General features: G+C 36.7%; 1 protein-coding gene across 2 annotated transcripts; it reads left to right on the top strand.

Moving 5' to 3' along the window:
- Positions 1 to 968: 968 nt before the first annotated feature.
- On the top strand, positions 969 to 18,116 carry TNFSF13B (TNF superfamily member 13b). Of its 2 annotated transcripts, none has more exons than XM_064716914.1 (7): positions 969 to 1,091; positions 6,427 to 6,605; positions 6,689 to 6,794; positions 14,326 to 14,382; positions 14,735 to 14,847; positions 14,934 to 15,084; positions 16,735 to 18,116. In XM_064716914.1, the coding sequence occupies exons 1-7, from the start codon at positions 1,058 to 1,060 to the stop codon at positions 16,845 to 16,847; spliced, it is 753 nt and encodes a 250-aa protein (XP_064572984.1). In that variant the 5' UTR covers positions 969 to 1,057; the 3' UTR covers positions 16,848 to 18,116. The 2 variants fall into 2 exon arrangements, with proteins under 2 accessions (XP_064572984.1, XP_064572912.1); XM_064716842.1 differs by lacking the exon at positions 969 to 1,091 and adding an exon at positions 4,797 to 4,952 and having other exon boundaries at positions 6,193 to 6,605; positions 16,735 to 18,114.
- The last annotated feature ends 1,671 nt before the right edge of the window (positions 18,117 to 19,787 follow it).

The following is a 19,787-nucleotide window of genomic DNA, read 5'->3' as shown; positions in this document are numbered from 1 at the left end:
TGAGGCCCTGTAACAGGTTATCCAGAGAAGTTGTGGATGCTCCATCCCTGGAAGCATTCCAGGCCAGGCTGGATGAAGGTCTCAGCAACTTGATCTAGTGGAGGATGTCCCTGGCCATGACAGAGTTGTTGGAACAAGACAATCTTCAAGGTCCCTTCCAACCCAACTCTATGAAATGAAATCCAGGCCAAAGGCTTGCTGTCTGTTAAAAAGATCAAGTACAGACAGATAAGGTTTTGAGAAAATGCTGAACCATTGACTTAGCAAAAATTATTTGCTCCAAAGATATTGAACATGCTTGGGCTTTAAATCTCTTGTTGGACCCTATTCAGGGTCTTTTAGATTTTGTGCCGAGTTCTACCTCTGTAAGTAGATAGGAAGATACACTGATTATTTTTTGGATTTGTTTTGAAAACATTGATGTGATTAATTTGTTATGCTTCAGCTTGGATGGGGGCAGAATAACTCTTGTATGTCTGTGAAAAACAGCAATTTTTCTTTCTCTGAAAGGCAATGCAGCTTAAGAGCAGACTTGGTTTCACTGTATTAAACAACATGGTTTCACTCCCAGCTGGAGATGCATATTTAATAATGTGAAGCAATGAGCTGAATTATGCAAAGCTGCAAGGTGGCTGACAGAAATGTATGTTCACATACCAAGTTCAGAGAGATGTTGCTGTTATTTGATGAGTAACTAAGGAACTGATTGTGCTGCTTGAAGGCAGAAAGAAAGGAAGTTCTACAGCTGGTTTGAATTACACTTAATGTCTAGTGTAGGCTAACTATTTACAAAAATTCAAAGGGAAAGGTCAGGCAGAGAACCCTTTCCTCTAGGACTCAGGGACAGTGTAACAAATACAGTTATGAGGAAATTTTGAAAATACTTGAATCCTTGTCCGGTGCCCCCTATTGAAGGTCTCCAGGCTGTAGCAGCAAGAGAGCGGCCACTCCCACATGAAGGGCCATAACTCCGTGTTTATCTTGTTATCATACAAAAGCACTTTCAGCCCGTCTGTGCAAAATCTGTTAAGTTGCATAGTGTCAAAGAGGTGGAGAAATGCAGTTCTCCATGTTGCTGGATAGCAAAGCCGGTGAGACTGTAAGAGGAGTGGGCTTCAGCTGTATGAGAGGGCTCCTTTTTCCCTGGGCAGTAAGAAGTAATTGCTGTAACATCATGGAAGGGGGAAGGGGGGGTGAAGGGGAGGAGGCTGGCATTAAGCTGCTGTAGTATATAAATTCTGGGTTGTCTTTTTATATTTTTCATGTTTTGAAAATTATTTTCTAGCTGGTTCTGCTGCATACTTTGAAAGACACCTACAATAATTGTTTTTCCTTTCTGTGTCAGTTCCTCTTCTCTTTGAAAGCACTGTAATAACGATGTAAAAAGTGACAGTGGCTGCAAGTCAGATGTAGGTTTACTTTGTGTAGTATGCATTTGGACCCAAATTGTCTGGATATCTAGAGAAGTAATATATAGCAAGGAATGAAACAAAGATGGCATACCTAAAATATGCCGACACATTTGTGTTATCCTCGGCAATTTTGAAATGTTGACGAAAAGAGAAAATATTACCCTCTTCGCCTCAGAAAAATCTCATGGAATTTTTTGTTTTCCTTTTAACAAGATAATTTATCAAATAAGGCTTAAACTGTTTGTATAACACATCCTTTGCTTGAAAGGTATTCAACAGCTTCTTAGAAATTAAAATAATAAGATGTAAGATATACAGCCACAGGAGTGGCGTATGCAGAAATAGAGTGCTTTTGGGATCCATTTGTGAGGCAGAACCTGCCTGGATTTGCTACTGTGTGAGCTGTAGTTAATGGCTGAAAGAACTAATTAAGTGTTCTTGAAGGGAATTTGTACTATTTCAGAGGGGTATCTGTGAATACTTACATACAGATCTCTTTATTAGCAGAAAACTATAATATAGGATTTATTCTGCTCTCCCTCAAAATAGTCCTCCTGTTTTGTCCATCTTCAGAAAGGACTCGAAATTAAATGGAAAATTTCAGAATGGAGCCTTAGCCTTTTCTGTGCTGTGCACTGTCTTGTGTGGTAAGGCGAGATATCGTGGTCTCTTTCTTGGAACAACCGCAGGGACCATTTTGCGGCTGCTTCAGAAGTATGTGAAGCTGGACCCTTGCCACTGGAGGCGTACTTTTAGTGCAGCCTTCGACACACTTGCCTGGATCTCTGGGCTGCAGCATCTGCTCAACCTCCTTTTTAAAAACAGAACATTTGTTTTGAAGTAAACTTTGATGTTTCTTCAGTAAATTGGGTTTTTACGCAAGACTTCACAGTCGTATCAACTGCTTCTCTTTTGTGTATTGAACTTCATTATGGGTTTTTCCTCTCCGACAAAGAAGATGCTTTTGTGGTTAAAGTACATAACTGGATTTCAGGAAATCAAGAATTCAGTTTCTGGTTAAACCACAAATTTCCTGTATGATTGGTTGCTATCTCTGCCTTGGTTCCCCACCAGATGTAATGTTGATCTTTTATAAATTTTCAGATTAGCAGGACCCATTTTTATACTTTAATCTGAACCTCTGCATAATGGAAATGAAAAAAATAGAAAAAGTTAACTACCTGCATAAAATTACAGGGTTTGTTTCTGCTGTAACATCTTGGAAGTTTTTAACAGCCTTAAATTTGGGTTCAGGAATCCTTAATAATGGGTTCAGGATGCCATTTTCCTGCCTTGTAGTGAAACACTCTCACCTTTAAGCATCTTCAGTGGTAATGTGTTGGGGTTTGGTTTTCATTTATTTATTATTTTGAATTTTACCTAAATTTTTAATCTTTTTCCTGGAAGTAAAGGACTTGGTTAACTAAAATTGTTAGATTAGCCAAGGCATTTCTTAATAGTTCCTTAACAGTTTTCCTAAACTACAGAGGTTTTTTTAGTCAGTTAATCTGAGTGTTCAACATAGCTCATACTTTGGGTTAAAGAGATACTGGTATATGCACAGATCATGTACTGTGTATGCAAATTTAGACCATATTTTCAGAGTACCTTTATTATAAGTGTTTATTCTTATTTGTTTGCAGAGTTAGATGGCCAGGGCCACTTTTCTGCAGTTTAATCCAATGAAATTTTCTTTTGTAGTGATAGTTTTGAAAATACTGCTTTGAAGTGGTTTGAGGCAGCCCCTAAGTTTTGCTGGCTGCATGTATTTCTTGAGAACAAAACTGTTGATGTGGTACAAAAGTTTGCAAAAGGATTTTCAGGAAAGCTGTCCAGTAGAAGCAAGCTGCTAGCCAAATCCTGAGCACCATTTCTGAGATTAGTTCTTTAGGTCTATTATATTAATTCTGTACTTTTGACCTTTTTCACAGTCCAGTTTTGTCAGTCTTAGCTATATGCAAATAGGTTTTGCCAATATAAAAGCACGGTGCTCTTTCCCTGCAGCATATATATCCAAATAGTATATTCTATTTCAACAGGAATATTCCACTGGGAGCTTGTGCTCAGCTGAAATCATCACCTTCCCATGTCTGCTGGTGGGAGGCTGATCTGAGCACCCCTTAGTCCTCTTTAGTCACACCTTAGTTCTAAACACAGCAGAAGCAGCATGTGCTGATCTTACTGACTTTGCTTTGCAGCCCTGCCAGCGAGAGGACTCATAAGGAGAGTATGTTATGACAAGACATAGTGGCAAACATTGAGACACTGACTCCAGGTTCCAGGCTCTGCAGCTGGCATGGGGTTGTTATTTGGTTGGGGGCTTTTTTGGGTTTGGTGATTTTTGGGATTTTTTTTAAAGGAATTTTTGTGATTCACTTTGATGCAATTAGCAATCTGTAATTAACTAAAGCTCCATTTGATTATATTAGAAGTTGCTTAACTAAGTATATTTCTAGGTAATTCATACTGGTTTTCATGATTGACCTCTTATTGTCACTAGATATTGTTCCACTGTTTTTGTCATCACCAAAGTTGTCTGAACTTACACTTTCTTTCAAACTACTTAACTGCTTATAAATCTGCAGAACACAAGGTGGCCAACAATGAAATCCCTTTGATGCTTAGCTCCAAATGCCTATTGAATTTAACAATTTCCCATGTGTGGGCTGCTGAGATTTTCCTCATCTCCCCTTTGAAATTGTCATTGATCAGAATTATAAGCAAGATGGAGCCAGATGTCTTACAGAAGTCCTCTATGTCACCACAATTACTTTGTCAGCCCAAAAAGTGACCCCATTTAAAAAGGCTGTGGAGGCTGGGAACAGCCTATTTTCTCTAGAAGTGGCTAGAGCACTGCTATTTATATACCAGTCTGATATTTTCTGATACATTAATGACTGCAGAGACCTCACTGGCCAATAGCTTCTTGGTATTCCTGGATAGCTAGTTATAACTTTCATGTTCTCACTCCATTTCATTTTCTAAAGTAGCACTTCTTTTCCAACTGTCACATTATTTTTTATTTTTGGAACAGTCAGTACTAGGCTGGTAATGTTCTGATGCCTGGGGATACTTGAAGGCATGTCTGTTTTGTACCAATAATTGCTTATTCTGTTAAAAACCCCCTACATTACTTCATATTAAATTTACTTCAAAATGCAGCCCCATTTACAGCCTTACTCTTTAAAATGAGAACAGAAATGGTATGTTGTTCTATTTTTTTCACCCCACACTGATTTCTATATAATTTCTCATTGTATTTATGTGCCTTCTAGGTGCAAGATACAGGATATATATTTTTTCCTTTGCATTTAGGGACAGATTTACTTATCTGTGCAGGATGTGTGTGGTTGCTGGAGGTGGCAAAATAAAGAAAAGACTGCCTTGCATCACAACGGAAGATGATAAAGCTTATAATCACACTAAATTTCTCGTGGCCTTAGGAAACAGAAGAGGGAGAGGCTACGGAAGCTGTCACTCTATTATTGTTCCTTCTTCCTTCTCCTTCTCAACAGAATTAATTTGATCTGAGCTACTCTGGTAGGTGTTGTCATAAGGATTTATTACACAGTGTTTGGACTGACCGGTAAAAGTTTTCTCTTTTGCGAAGATAAAGTTTACTTACATGGTAAGAGAGGTTGACCCATTGATTTTGGCCATAATTGTGATACTGTTTATCATTTTTCTTCTGCCCCAGACTACAGGAACTTTTAACAAAGGGGTAAAAGTTGAATTTTTGTATGAGAAGACAGCAAAAAAATCACATGAACATATGTGAGATGTCTAGGTATCCTTGCTGTTACAGAGAAGAAAGAAATTCCTAATATAGAGTTTTAAGATGAAAAGCCTTATAAAATTTTGAAAGACTAACTTATACCAGAAACTCAGGATTCACCTGAGTGTTGCCAGCATGCATGTTTAAAGTATGAGGTTGTGTTTAATTTTAAATTCTCTAAATAAATATTTGCCCTTTTACCTTGTTCTTATTTCCCCCTCTCTCATTCTTTTCCATCCCCTAGTTTTCACCACTTCTAGTTCCACCCCACCAAATTTCCTCTCTGTGCTTCTTCACGTTCCCTTTTGCATTAATGAAGATTCTTGAGTTCTTTAGAGAGACTGTATTTATTAGAAAAGTTTAATAAAATGTCATCCCTTTTAAAGTTAGTTTGATGAACTGATCTGCAGAATTAGCATCTTCATACAACTGAGAAACCTGTAATTTGTGACTCATACCTGGGAATGTTTTTCATTATTGTTTTTTAGAAAAGGAAAAAAAATATTTTTAATAATTTGTCTCCTCTGTAGGCGTATTGGCACTTTAGATATGAATATAAACATGGATATAATATATATACAGAGTACATCTATATGCCTTCACATACACAGAGGTACATGCCTGTCATATGTGTATGTCTTTTAAGTACCACTGGATGAAATTCTGCCAGGAAACTTCACATTATTTCTGCCAGGAAACTTTACATGGTTTCTGCACTTTTAGATAAGGCTTAAAATCACCAGTGGTACTGGCTGTGCCTGAATTTAAAGATTATGGGAAATGGCTATAGCAAGCTGCCACGTAAATAACTGGTGGAAAGTGAAAGGAGGAAGGTAGCTTGTGAGAAAGTATTCGTTTCCAAAATGCAGCACAGAGAGGTGGAAACAGAGGGAAGACAGAATTTTAGATGTTCACTGTGTACATTAAGTCTAATGGTGCTATCAAGAGCTTCATATGACAGGAAATGATCTGGGCGTTTTGTTCACTTATTCTGGATGCCCTTAGTTTCAGAGAGCAACTGCTAACATGGATTGCACCTCGGAAGGAGACAGCTGAACTCTCCCTCTGGCTTTAGTAAGGAAAGAGCAGCGATGAAATCCGTGGACTGTGTGCACGTCATCCAACCGAAGGATACCGCCTCCTCTCCCTCTGCCCCCCCTGGTGCTGTTTCAGGCACCACGGGACTTTTTCCTGTCACATTCCTGTGGCTTGCAATGCTCCTGTCCTCTTGTCTTGCAGCAGTGTCTCTTTACCATGTTATCATCCTGAAAACAGAACTAGAAGCTCTGCGCAGCGAGCTGACCTACAGCATCCAGGCAAGGTCTCCGCTAGACCAACCACTCGTGTCCCCCGATGCAAAAAAAGCAGGTAGCCCTGTTTCTTCCTTCCTGCAAGTGTCTGCAGCTGGCTCCAGGCAGGTAAGCTGGAGGGCTGGGTTTGGGCTTGCAGGGCATGGACCAGTGTGGGGTTGCTCTCACTGACTGCTGCTTCTCCTTGCTAGGAGAGCAGGCTTGCTGGTGCTGGCGCAGCTGAGAGCTTCCAAAAGGAAATCTGGAACGGGAGTAGAAACAGGGGCAGGCGGTCTGTTGACAACACAGAGGAAAAAGGTAAATACCAGATGATGAATTGGGTTGGAATGCTGCTGTTGGATACTGTCTAGAGAAAAGCAGGAGTGTGATTTGTATTTTCTTTCTCCTGTCAGTTGATCCGTGCTCCCGGAGCCCATTCTGGTTTTCAAAATTATTGGTGGATGAATGGTGTTAACCATAGGCATTTCTCTTAAAGGACAGAATATTAAATCACAGAATGTTTTGGTTTTGAAGGGACCTATAAAGGCATGTAGTCCAACCACCCTGCCATGAGTAGGGACATGCTGTTTAAGGTACCAGATATTTATGCTATCTGCAGGTTAAACTTTGAATGTTAGGTCCCAAATCTGCATGATGTGTTAGAGTTGAGAAAGGCAGCTTCAAATCATTCAGATTTTTAACTGTTCAATTCTCTCTGATCAAAGTAGGGAGGGAAATCTATTAATAAAAATGCCAATTCACTTTTCTGGGAAGCATACTCATAAAAAAAAAAAAGAGAGAAGTAATGAGAACTTTAAGGAAATAGGAGCTTTTAAGAAGAAAGGCTGGCTCATACCTGACAAAAGAGGCAGACTACAAGGAATTCAGAGGTTTAGCATCATTTCTACATTAAAACAACCTATCAATAAATAGTAAAATTAATAAAGGAATGCCTACCCAGTAAGATTATTTTGGTCATGGTTTTCTTTTTCAAAAGGTTCTGCAAAGAACACTGAAGACTGTGCTCCATAAAAGACCTCTGATGTATATTATAGAGTTGACATATTAATGGGATATATTTTTTTTCCTCTGGGGATAAAATGCCTATATTTCATTATTTTTCCAAACACAATGAGGTCTTATAAGATGAAATAAAGAATTTTATTATACCAGTTTGCACACATACACTAATTCCACTGAGTAACTAAAATATTCCTGAGTTGTTAAATCAGTTCACTCTTCTTATGTATAATTTTATATTATTTTAATTGATACCTTAAGCTGTTTAGAGAAGTTGAAATGGAGTAAATGATACTTAAAGACTAAATGAAGCTTTGCTAAAAATGTGTTTCTCAGTGAGCAACTAACACGAAATGTATTTCACTTGAGCTTCAGTAAGCTAAATGAAATTAAAGTTCTAGAGTATACTCACTCCACTTACTTCCAATATTCAAAAAATCTCCATTAATTTAGGACATCACTTAAAATCCATAGGTTTATATGAGATTTATTCTATTTCTATTTCAGTCTTTGATTCAAGATCTTGGCTAAGAAAGATTTCGCAAACAGGACTGAGGTCATGATTGCTTAAATTGTATTTCTTGTAGCCTGTTTCCTACCACAGGAACCACAGAACTCCCCTGCCCTCCCCACCCTAGGAACTCCCAAATAAAAAAAAGTGATCTGAAGTGAAAAAACATAAAAAATAAGGAGATGACTTTTTAAAATGAATGTTAGAACATCAATACTCTGCAAGTAATCCAGTTTCCTTCACAATAACTTTCATCTTTAGTCTTATTGCAGATTGAGATGAGCAGGTTTGGGGCTCCTCAGCTGTGCTTCTGAGTAGACTTTTGATTCTTCTCATCATGTAGCCACCTCTGATCTTACCTGTAACACATAAAATTTCAATTAGGCTACTTATTTTGGTAAACTTTTTTTAAGGTACAGCTGGCTTTAAAGTCATTTAGGATGGATAATAGAAAACACAGAATATGAGCATTCATTTTAAAGGGAAAAACTACATAAGTTGACCTATTACAAAAATGTTTTCGAACATGAACCTCATATTTTGTATATAAAAAAGAAAAAATTAAATTGCAAATCTTGCATTTATATCAAAGGTTGTATGTTAGAATTAGCTTTCTACCCACTCTAATTACAAACAATTTAGCTTTTTAGAGTTCAGTAACATTGTATTTTCTCAAATCAGATTTCACTGATGACCATGAACCTACTAGTCAGTGTTAAATTTTGTTTTAGCAGAGTGAGTTAAATAGAAGAACATGGTGTTGTTCATGGTGCTGAATCCAGTCTACTACTTGGTCATGTACACAGAATTACAGGCTCTTCATTTTGACCTTTTGACATTCATATCTGGGTTCCAGAATCCCATCAGTCTCCAAATTGTCCTGCAGATTTGTGGCACTCATTCTGTATTAATGACAAATAAATCAGGCTGTTGAATGAGGTGCCTGTTCTTGCTCTACTTCTCTTTGCTTCAGCAAGGTCTCAAAGTAGAGTCTGATTTCATAATTAATTGTTGACTCATCATTTTACTTTTATATGGATGAATTCCTTAGAAAGTTAATATTTGGAAACGTGCCTGGTAAATAATTGCTTCTCTTGTGCTTCAACAGAGAGCAGAAGTAAAATATAGAACTAATACCTTGTTCATAAATACAGTTATTGTTCAGTTCTGGGATTTTTAGACTTTAATCACCAAATTCCAGGAATAGATGCCCCATCATTTTTTTTTTTAGACCTACTACAGCCTTTCTTAAGCATACTGAATTTTCATTTTAATGCACACAAGTGAAGCATTTTAATTAAAAGGACGAATGAAAGTGCCTTTAACACAATGTTGTTTCTTTTTTTTATGAAGTTTACATTTGTCTGTGCTAATGCATAAAACTATTAGTCATCAGTAGTTGCACATTTTGTGTCTTGAAAAAATTTCCAGCTCGGGTAGGTTGAAGAGAAGTTTTTCAAGCATCAATTCCAAATAAAGCTGCACAGTCAGCAGTCAGAACCAGAGTTCTTGATGCAATGAGTAGGAGGTAATGGGTGATTTTGAAACGTGCACTCCTGGCAAATGTCATATCAGGACACGTTACAACAGATGTATTTTTTCTTTTTGTCTTTCTCTTTGCAAATTTTATCCGTGGAGGAAAATTAGTGCACAAGAAAAGACCTCTCCAGAATTTTATATTTCATTCACAGTTATTGATTGCATTGCCTGTGTGTTCCTAAAAGCTGCATGTGCACTTGAGCCTAGGAACAATATTTAGGTCCCATTGCCTAAGGCAAAGTACGAACATCAGGTTTCATTTTCACACTCCTTCAGTGGTTCATTCTGATCATTATGGTGGGATTCTGATCCCCACGGCTGAGGGAGGTGAGAATCAGGCCTCCTGTAAGCACAAATGCTGGGATCAGCGTGGAGTCCCCATGGACTGCATTTACTTTGGTGTACGGAGGTTGCCCAACTCCTTGCATGCATGAAGGAGCTGAGGAGCTATTCTGTGTAATTCCACAAATCAATGAGGCTCTGTCACCTGGCATGTGATTTGGCAATTCATTTTTTTACTAGCAATTTTCAGGTTCTACTCCAACAGCAGTCGTGTCTGTGGGAAGTAACTCTTACCTTCCAAGCATTGTGTTAGAATTTTGCCATGGCTCTTGATAAAATTGCTGTACTGGAATATTGGTACATTTGTTGGTTGGAAGTGTTTTGACTGTATATGTTGTTACTTTAGATATCTGTGACAGAGGGATGGCAAGAGGTTTTACAAGTGGTACTTGACTTTAGTGATCTTTGAATTGAGATGTAAGCTTTTTTTACTAGCTTAAACAAATGCCACATATAAAATTCCCTGACCAATTATTCACAATACTTCATATTTCATTGTTTGAAGAGGTCAAATATGAAATAAAAATTAAAATCAAAGTAAAAAGGAAAAAGGAAAGGCCTACTTCTTGAAAATATGTGTTATCCTTATTTGTTTCTGCTGTCAAAAGTCTAACTCAAAAGGAAATAGACCCTTCTATGAAAAGGGAGAGAAAATTACTTGATGCAATTCCTGTTATTTTACATGAGGAATTTCACTGAATGAATGAGTGAATAAATAGTTCTGTGTATTATGCAGAACACTGTATAGTCAAAAATACACCAATCAGACTCTAAGTTTTAAACCCAACATTCTGCTATATACTGTATAATAGAAGTCTTAATCCATAGTAAACACTTCCCTTGTTTTTCTAAAGGTAACATGTTATTGGCAATTCTGTGAAGACCAAAATAATGCTATTAATTCTTTGAAGATGTTTGTTAGCTCTTATTCATACATGCAATTATGATCAGGGCATTTTAATGCAGGGATGGACTGAATCCATAATTAATGCCGTATAAAGACATCTCTATTAAATAATATCAGATTAACCAGTTGTCCAGGTTTCTACTGTGATAGAGTTCATGAAAACAAGTTTATAAAAATGCACAAGCAAAAACTAGATTTCTTGTGATGAGAAATCAAGAAGTTAAGGGAAGAAAAACTGCAAATGCTTCAAGAAAATGCTTGTCATTATAAATTAAATTGTCTGGTGTTTAAATGTGCTATGGGAAGCCTACAGAGAACAGATCTAGACAAAAAAAGGAACCTATATGAGGAGGTCTGGGTTTGTTGGTTTTTTTTTTCAACATTAGGGTTTTTCCTAGGTTTTATTTCAGCAAAAATGAGCACAAATGTCTCAGACCTCAGATATCAAAACTTAACATTTTATGCATGAGCTTACAAATATTAAACTTGAAATTTTGTTTGGATGGATCATTAAGTGAGATTGCAAAATACTAAAGTTATTATGCAATTTTAAAAATAACAAAGTTTACATGCAAGGGGAAATTTTATTTTATCAATGTAAGTTCTTAAATCATGGAGATGTGCTGTCCTTCAGCAAAAGATAGTAGAGATTTTTTTAAATTGTGACTGCATTGCTCAACCAGTAGAGAACACATCATTGCATGTGCTGGCTGTGGTTTGTAAAGGCATCTGGACTGTCTAACATCTTCAAGACACTTTTATACAGATAGATCTCATGGTAACATTCAGTCTAGGTATTTTTACACATTTTCAAGTTGTATTGCATTAATCCTGCATTTTGCTTTCATTATTAATCAAAAATCCTCTAGACTACAAAGATGTTGCTCAGGTTTGACTTGCACTGGGCTAAAAGACATTAAATAGCAACTATTCAATGTGTATTTTGTAATACATGTATTCTTCATATTGTACTTGAGATGAGGGTACTTCTTGGAGTACAATTGCTGGTGTTTTTTAGCAACATTTACTTTTTACTGAAAATTTCTGATAATTTACCCAGAAAATGTGCTTTGTATTTCCATATCTTCTCCTTCTTAGTAGTAGTGTTTACTTGGATTTTTTTCAATAAATTACTCAATTTTAGGCATGTAAATAGTTCCACTGAAGTCAAAGTACTTGTATAGACGGGAAATAGTTATGTGTCAATTTGGCTTCTGAACACATTTGTGAAGCACGTTGTTGGTCAATCCTTCAAGCACTTTTTTAGATATTGTCTCTTGTAGCTTTAGGGCAAATGGCCACTGTGCTAGTTCCTCTTATCATGAAGGACGCAATTGCATGCATTTTCTCCAAAAACAAGCTTACTATATTCTGTGGAGGTTTGTTCCTATCTGCATATATTAAAAGAAAAGAGAAAGATTTTTTTAGAGATTAAGTGCAGATCTGATGTCTTTAGAATGAAGTAGAGTTGGTATTTTTTTTAAAAGATGGAGATGATCTCAGACTGTACTGATCTTGCAGATTTCAATTACTAAGAGCAGTTCTCAGCAATGCTGACTAGAATTTCAGTGCTGCAACCAGCTGAAACAGAAATCCACACTTGCAAACTGAGAATTAGGACAGTTCAAAGAATGCCCACCAAGTTTGCAGGCAAGTTTAACAAGAGTTGCTAAAGCAGCCATAGCTTTCCCTCCTTGTAGACACTGCACACTGACATGCAGCTGGAGAGCAGCTGGTTAGTGGGAATCATCACAACTCTTCTTGTTTGGTTAGTGAAAAATTTGGTGCCCACATTAGTGAGTTCTTTTAAAAGCAAGAATTAAAATTTTGTTTTATCTTGCTGAAATACTAGGTGACCACCAAATTCCATTCACTAGGAAGACGTTTTGTTCCAAAATGAAATAATAACTTGTGAAATTATTTGCCTGATGTGTTATGTTGTGTGTTTCCATAAAACTGCATTTTCATTTTATTTAGAAGTTTATTTTTCAGATAATTATTTTTCTCACAAGTGTGATAGAAAAATGTTTCAAGTATAATACCTTTATTTATTTTGTGTTGGCTTGCGGGTTTTTATTTTCTACCTGGAAGTAGATAATTCAGATGCCCCTAAATTCTTGGTTTGAAAAATATATAAATTGTAGCACATAACTGATGTGTATTGATAAGACTCAGGGACACATTTCAGTGTAGGAGACAGGAGTTTGGATGATAGAATTCCTATTACCATGAGGGCTTGCAGGTTGTGTGATCGTTCTGGAACTGGTGCATTCCCAGATGTGCACTTGAATCCTTCTGTGCTGCCAGTTGGCACTGCTGAGTGCTGGTAAGCATCCAGCCCTCCTCTGCTGTTTTCAAGAAGGACTCCTTAAAAAGGAGATTTAGAAACATAAAGAGACTTCTTTCCACCCAAATCCTCTGGTACCTGCTGTGCACAAAGAGGTTTGTGCCCCTGGACACTTGGCTGCCCATGTGGGTGCCACTGACACATGCAGAAACAGGATCCCACACATCCATGGCATTCCCCATTATAGCCAAATCTGTGTGGCCAAATCTAACCCACAGCCTTCTTGTCTGAAAAGTGGCAAGAAAACAGAGCAATCCATGGCAGAATTTTCTTCTCTTGACTCCTAATAAATTCATTTGGTCTCTGTCAAGGGCAGTAAGTATTACTACTCAGTTTATCCTTCAAAGTAACATAACAACCAGATGATTTGATTAAAATCTGCTCCAAGCAAATGCATCTATTTTTTTTCCTTTTATCCTCTTGCCTGACACTTATGCTTAGCAGGTTTTTTTTTTTACAAGATCTTTGTTTCACTTACAAATTTATATTTTAACATTCTGCAGTATTTTTTTCTGAACAAATACCTAATTTCTCAATAGTGGCATCAATCTTTACAGTTTTGAGCAATACATTTTGACAGACACCAAGTTATTTGTTATGTGCATTAATTTGATAACCCTCTCTATTTTCCCTCTTAGTATAGGTTGATCTAGTGTAGGTATCTGATGACATATTGAAAGTATGTATATATGGACTTTGACAATTTATTATGAAAGTATGTATGACTAATATTTTACAGCAACTATAAATAGAATGTAATTTCTCTAAATAATATGTCAAACATAGAAAATCTGCTGTCTATTGGTGGGGTTGGGGCTTTTTTCAAGCTTTTGTTTAGAAAATTAATAAGCCTAATTTACCTAATGATTTCTAGCTCATTTGACTTACTGTACATAGTTATATAAGGACCTAAATGGAAACAAACCAGTGTTACTTGTGCTGCTGCCTGAAGCCTCTCACTTGACTCTCTGAAAGTCATCTAGAATATGTTGGGACAGGAATTTTCATTTTGTACTTATGAGTAAAATCTGTGTTAAAACTAATATGTTTTGGTTTAAAATAAGTGGTGAGACTGAGAGATTTCTTCCATGACCTTTTTTTTTTTTTTTCTTAAAGTAGTTTCATAAGTTTATTCTATTACTGACTTATGTTTCTTTGATTTCAAAATGCTTTCACTTTGCAGTGCTGCAGGCCTGCTTGCAACTGATTGCTGACAGCAAAAGTGATATCCAACAGAAAGGTAAGAATGTGTGCCATGATTTATAGTTAACTATTCCATGGGATAACTGTTTCAACAAATTTTACCTAACTTCAATGCAGTAACTGAGTTTTAATAGCAAACTTAAAAATAAAATAATTTTTTTTAAAACCCAACAACAACAAACAAAAAAAATTCAAACAACAACAAGGAGGTCCCTGCATCTGGAAGATCCCTGTATCTGGATGGCTCTTGCAAATATCATAGTTCCATTGGAGAAATCCACCTAGGGAGACTGGAATTTCTTTCTAGAAGTCAGCCTTTGTCATTTTTTTGGCAGGTGAAAATGAAGAAAATAACATTTCCAATCACCCAAAATTATTTTGTCTTTTAGATGATTCAAGCATTGTCCCTTGGCTCCTGAGCTTTAAACGTGGAACGGCTCTGGAAGAACAAGGAAATAAAATAGTGATCAAAGAAACAGGTTATTTTTTCATATATGGCCAGGTGAGAAAGCTCAATTCACTTCAGCACTTGACTTTTGTCAGGATTTTTCAATGCCTCCATAAAGTTTCCACTCCTTCTTTCTGTAGGTTTTATATACAGATACAACATTTGCTATGGGACACCTAATACAGAGGAAGAAGGCTCATGTGTTTGGTGATGATCTCAGCCTGGTGACATTGTTTCGCTGCATACAAAATATGCCACAGTCTTATCCAAATAATTCTTGCTATACTGCTGGTAAATATCTGCATTTCCCTTTTCTTTGTTTGCAAATAATAAGCTGTATCAAATAGAATCTGTAGTGCTGGGCAATTGTATTGTAGCAGTCATAAAGAACAGGGTCTGCATTCATGGATCTGGCTAACTGAAAAATTACAGAACACTTTCAGAAAATACAGTTTTACATGAAATATCAGCAACTGGAGATTATGCATCTAGCTCGGTGATCTGAACAATTTTGCTCCTTCCATTGCCTCTGTAATATGGTTAGACATTTTGGAACTTTCAGTTAGATGCCTGAGGCAAGAGGAATTCCCACTGTCCTCACTGAAGAACTCAGTTTAACTTAGGGGTTGAATTCCACGTGTAGTCATCCCAATAAAATATTAAATTGCTATATTCTCCTTTGAAATGTCATGTATGGATGTTAGCCATCCAATACCTTCGTACCTTACTGTGACATTTCTACTCCTTGTAAAGGCTACTGGATTTTTAGTCTTGGGTTTGATGAAAAACAGTTAATTCCTATAAGGTGGTCTTTATGATTGCACAAATTAGAAACACCACAAGAAAGACAAATTAAAATATTTAATGCAAGTCCAGCAGGCTCAATGGTCAATATATGTGTATATTCCTGCAGTAGCATTTAAGGAATTAAGGCCTCTAAAACCCCATATATCATCTCTTATCTGTCTGTCTTTCCACCTTAATGGTGGGGTTTTCTCTTTGGTTATTTTCCAGCAAGACTTTTTTTTTCAATGCCTTATGAAAAAGTGGATGACACTGAGGGATGGAGTTGACTGTCAGCAAGCAATGACATTAAACAAATGGGATGTGGCAGGCAGCTACTTTTTTTCCCAATAAAAAAATTTCCAACTAACTAACTAGATACTTTGTCCTGGCAATTGAGGATGTCCAAACACTTACTTTGATTTTTTTGCCCCTTTTTTGAAGGAACTTATGTTGCTAGTCACACATTCATCTATATTCTGATTTTTACCCCTGTATTACTGCTTCCCTTTCCTAACTAGGATCTCTGTCTTGCCGCTTCATGATTCCTGCTTCCCAAATTCCCACTGTTCTGTTTTCACCTGGAAAAAACAGTTCTGACTGCTCTCTCTCATGCTGTTGGGCTGTGTCACAGCAGGCATTAGATGTGTTCTCAGCTCAGCAGCTGCAGCTTGAAGGCAGCATGCTCTTGGATATCAATCATATCAGCTGATGTGTGTCTGGCTGGAGGCAAAATGTTGCAGTGGATCAGCTGATGTGTGGTCACTTCATTAGGTTGGTAAAGCTCATAAGACCTCCTCCAGAAGTGTGGGAACAGAGTAGTCTGGGGCCAGGAGTACTCAATGCTGACTGTGACTGTCTCATCACCATAACATGAGGAACCTGGGTACACCACTGGTAGAAGTTTTTGCCGTGTTTGCTGAAGTGAACTCTGCTATGCCGAGTGCAGTGTTGAAATCGTCCATCTTCACAGAGGATGTAAAGTGTCAGCTTTGGATAGGCTGTAAACTCTAATATTGTACCTAAAGATAAAAACATTCATCACAAGTAACAAGCCTTACTTATATTTGGAAGATGACAACTAAAGACTTTTGAGTACCATTTATAAAGGAATGTATTTGAAATATTAACTTAAAAATATTCCAAATCTTTTTCCAGGCATTGCGAAATTAGAAGAAGGAGATGAACTTCAACTTACAATACCCCGGAGAAGGGCTAAAATATCCTTAGATGGAGATGGTACTTTTTTTGGTGCAGTAAGGCTCCTCTGAAGCCCTTCATTTCTATTTTTATGCTTAATGCCATTTTCTTCTCTACCTATGCCTTTGTCAGAAAAAATATTGAATTGCAATAAAGCTGCCAATTCAACATCTCCCAATCCACCCCAGGCTTCTAAGAATTTTCTTCACTTTGATATGCAAACCCAAAACAGGAAACACACCAGACATACTTGTGAAATAACCACCATGTGATTACCAGAAAGCCAATTTATTTTAGACAATGGGACACTCTAGATAACAACTACAAAACAATGAGGTTTTGGCTTTGAAACAATTTGTTACCCATATGGCAAACCAAAGGAGGAGTTGTCCAAAAATAACAGCATGACCAGGACCCCAGACTATCAAAGTGTTATCAATTGAAAAGGAAATCTAAAATTAAAGTGTATCCTAGATTTGCATTATTTCATCAGTAAAGTATTTAATACATAAAGTGTGGAGAAAAAACATTGAACAGTAGATTCCTCACGACAAAATGAAATTGTTAGTTGTTGTGTTCTGAGTTTTGGGTTTTTTTTTTTCTTTCCCCAGAGATACTGGGGAAGGAAAAATTTTAAATGTCTGGGATAATTAAAAAAATATACAGAATTGCAGCCACTGTCTTGCTTCTTCCCTGTGAACAAAAAGTGAATAAATTACTACAATCTATTAGCATTTACTAATTAGAATTATTTTACTGGAAAAAGGACATGTAAAACACTTCAACCGCTCAATCTTCAAAGCATTGCTATTTGCCAAGGAATACGTGTACACTTCTATGTAAACAAGGCTGGCACAGGAAGAAACACAGTGAGATTAGACACAACACCATGGCTGGAATTGGATTTCTGGCTCCATAATTTCTGCAGCCATATATAGATATGTGTGTAGATATATACAGTATGTAGACATATCTGTATATATCTGAGAGTATGTATACACACATTGGTCTTGGGCATTTAGGAATAGAATTTTATCTTCTTTTGAGCGTTTTATCCAATGGAAATACTACTTCATACATATTTTTTATATTTCCCTTGCTTCTTGCCATGATCCATTCTGTGGAATACAGTAAAAATTAAAATCCAATAGATCTGGAACCAGCCATTCAACTAAGAAAATAAACTTGTATCTCAGAGGCTTTTTCTGTGGTTTTGAAAATAATGCTTAACTCTGTTTTACAAAAAAATTCAGATCTGTAGAAAGAATAAACAGATGTCCTTTTTCCTTTTCTTTTGTCTGGCTGATTTGTTCAGTAGATAGTATTTATACCTTTTTTAGTCCCAAATATTTTATGGTCAAAGGAGCTATTCTACTTTTTGCCGTGCTCTTAAAGAAGCATTGAAGTGCTATAGGAATAGATAAAAAGTAAAATCCCAAGTAATGAATTGTACTTTATTTGAAAAATATTTTTAGGACCTGAGAATTGTGTTATATAATAGTAAAGTAAAGAAAAGATGCTCTGCATATTGCAGTTTCCTTGTGTGTTTTTATGAATTGTGATCTGATTGATTTCTCATGGTGATAGACAATAAATAAAAGAGACTTGAAGCTCAGAATTATAAAACATGGTAAACTAATGAAACAATTATTTCATCTTCTCTGGGCTTTGGGAAGACATTTCAGCAATAAGGATATGTGTATTGGATTTTTACACTGGGTTTTTTATGAGGCTTAACCACAGTTTCAAAATATCTGCAAGTCCTCCTTTTTTAAAATGTGTTTATGTGTTGTGCAGCTGCAGCTGATTTTTTCTCTTTTTTTTTTTTTTGTCTATATTATTATTATTATTATTCAACTTTGATGTGCTGAATTTGCCAAAAAGGCACTTAAAATCCTATACAGGAGACCTTCATTTAACCAAGGCTGTACAATCCTGCATATAGGTAAAAAAACCTGTTAGCATGCAGCAAGTTGTTTGTTATTACTGAAGTGCATTAATTATGCCCAGAATCTCTCATCAGAAGTTTGTTGATTTTAGCATTGTCTGATTATAGGAAAAATGATGTTGTTACTATTGCTTTCCCGGAGACTTGGTAGCTAAACTCGCAAATCTAACTTTTATTTTATTGTGTAAGCTTCCCCAGTGGTTTTGGTGGGCTTGTGTGTGCTTGGCTTAAGCCATTTCCCAGGCTGTATTTCTTCCTTCTGCTGCTGACAAATGTGCAAAGTGCAGACATTTGGAAAGGGTCTGGCGCATGATTTGGCTTGGAGGTAAACTTCTGTCTTCTGAAAGAAAAGCTTTCAAAGGTGTTCCCTTTCTTAGAAGGTTGAAACTGAGCTTCAATTTCATCACAAAAAGCAAGAAGAATGTTTCTGTGAACCATGAGAACTCCCACGTGTGCAGAGTGCAAGCTGACAGACTGTTCAGATACTTCTACTGATAAATCCAGCAATTTTGTTGCTGTCAAATTAGCTTTTCACTGGCTTTGTGAGAAAAATTGTGTTTTCAAAATTAACCTGCTTCTGTACAAAGTTGAGTTTTAACAGATCAGCATTTTCTGATCAAAGCATAAAGAAAGAAAAGGAGAATAGTTCATCCCTGATCATTCTGCTAACAAGCTGGTGATGCAGAAGGTAGCAAAGTGCATCCAGACCCCCATCACACATATGCTTCAGTGAGTGGGAGTTAGTGAAGCATCCTGCCTTTGGGAGATATTTAAAATAAGTGTGATAGGCAATAATTAGTATCTAGTTGGTTCATACAATATTCTACATTTTTATCAAGGATATCTTGCATTTAAGAGAGGTTTCTGCAAATGCAACAAACTTTGTGCATATTCTGGTTCTTTTTCACATGGTGTTAAGTAGCACAACAAGGGACTTTTTCTTTTCAGTACATTTTAACAGAAAGTGTGAAGTTGTATCATTTTTTCCTTTTTAATAATGCGCAGTTGACAGATGTATAGCTGCTTTGATGTAATGTATTTAATGTAATGTGCATCTCATCTC

This window comes from Zonotrichia leucophrys, chromosome 1 (assembly GCF_028769735.1).
Source record: "Zonotrichia leucophrys gambelii isolate GWCS_2022_RI chromosome 1, RI_Zleu_2.0, whole genome shotgun sequence".
NCBI lineage: Eukaryota > Metazoa > Chordata > Aves > Passeriformes > Passerellidae > Zonotrichia > Zonotrichia leucophrys.
The sequence above is the reverse complement of the archived record's forward strand: the minus strand, read 5'-3'. Positions and strand labels throughout refer to the sequence as shown.

Coding starts and splice junctions, on each gene's coding strand:
- TNFSF13B (XM_064716842.1), top strand. CDS start 6,279: ATGAAATCCGTGGACTGTGTGCACGTCATCCAACCGAAGGATACCGCC. Junction 6,795..14,325: donor TGACAACACAGAGGAAAAAG/GTAAATACCAGA, acceptor TTCACTTTGCAG/TGCTGCAGGCCTGCTTGCAA. Junction 15,085..16,734: donor TAATTCTTGCTATACTGCTG/GTAAATATCTGC, acceptor ATCTTTTTCCAG/GCATTGCGAAATTAGAAGAA.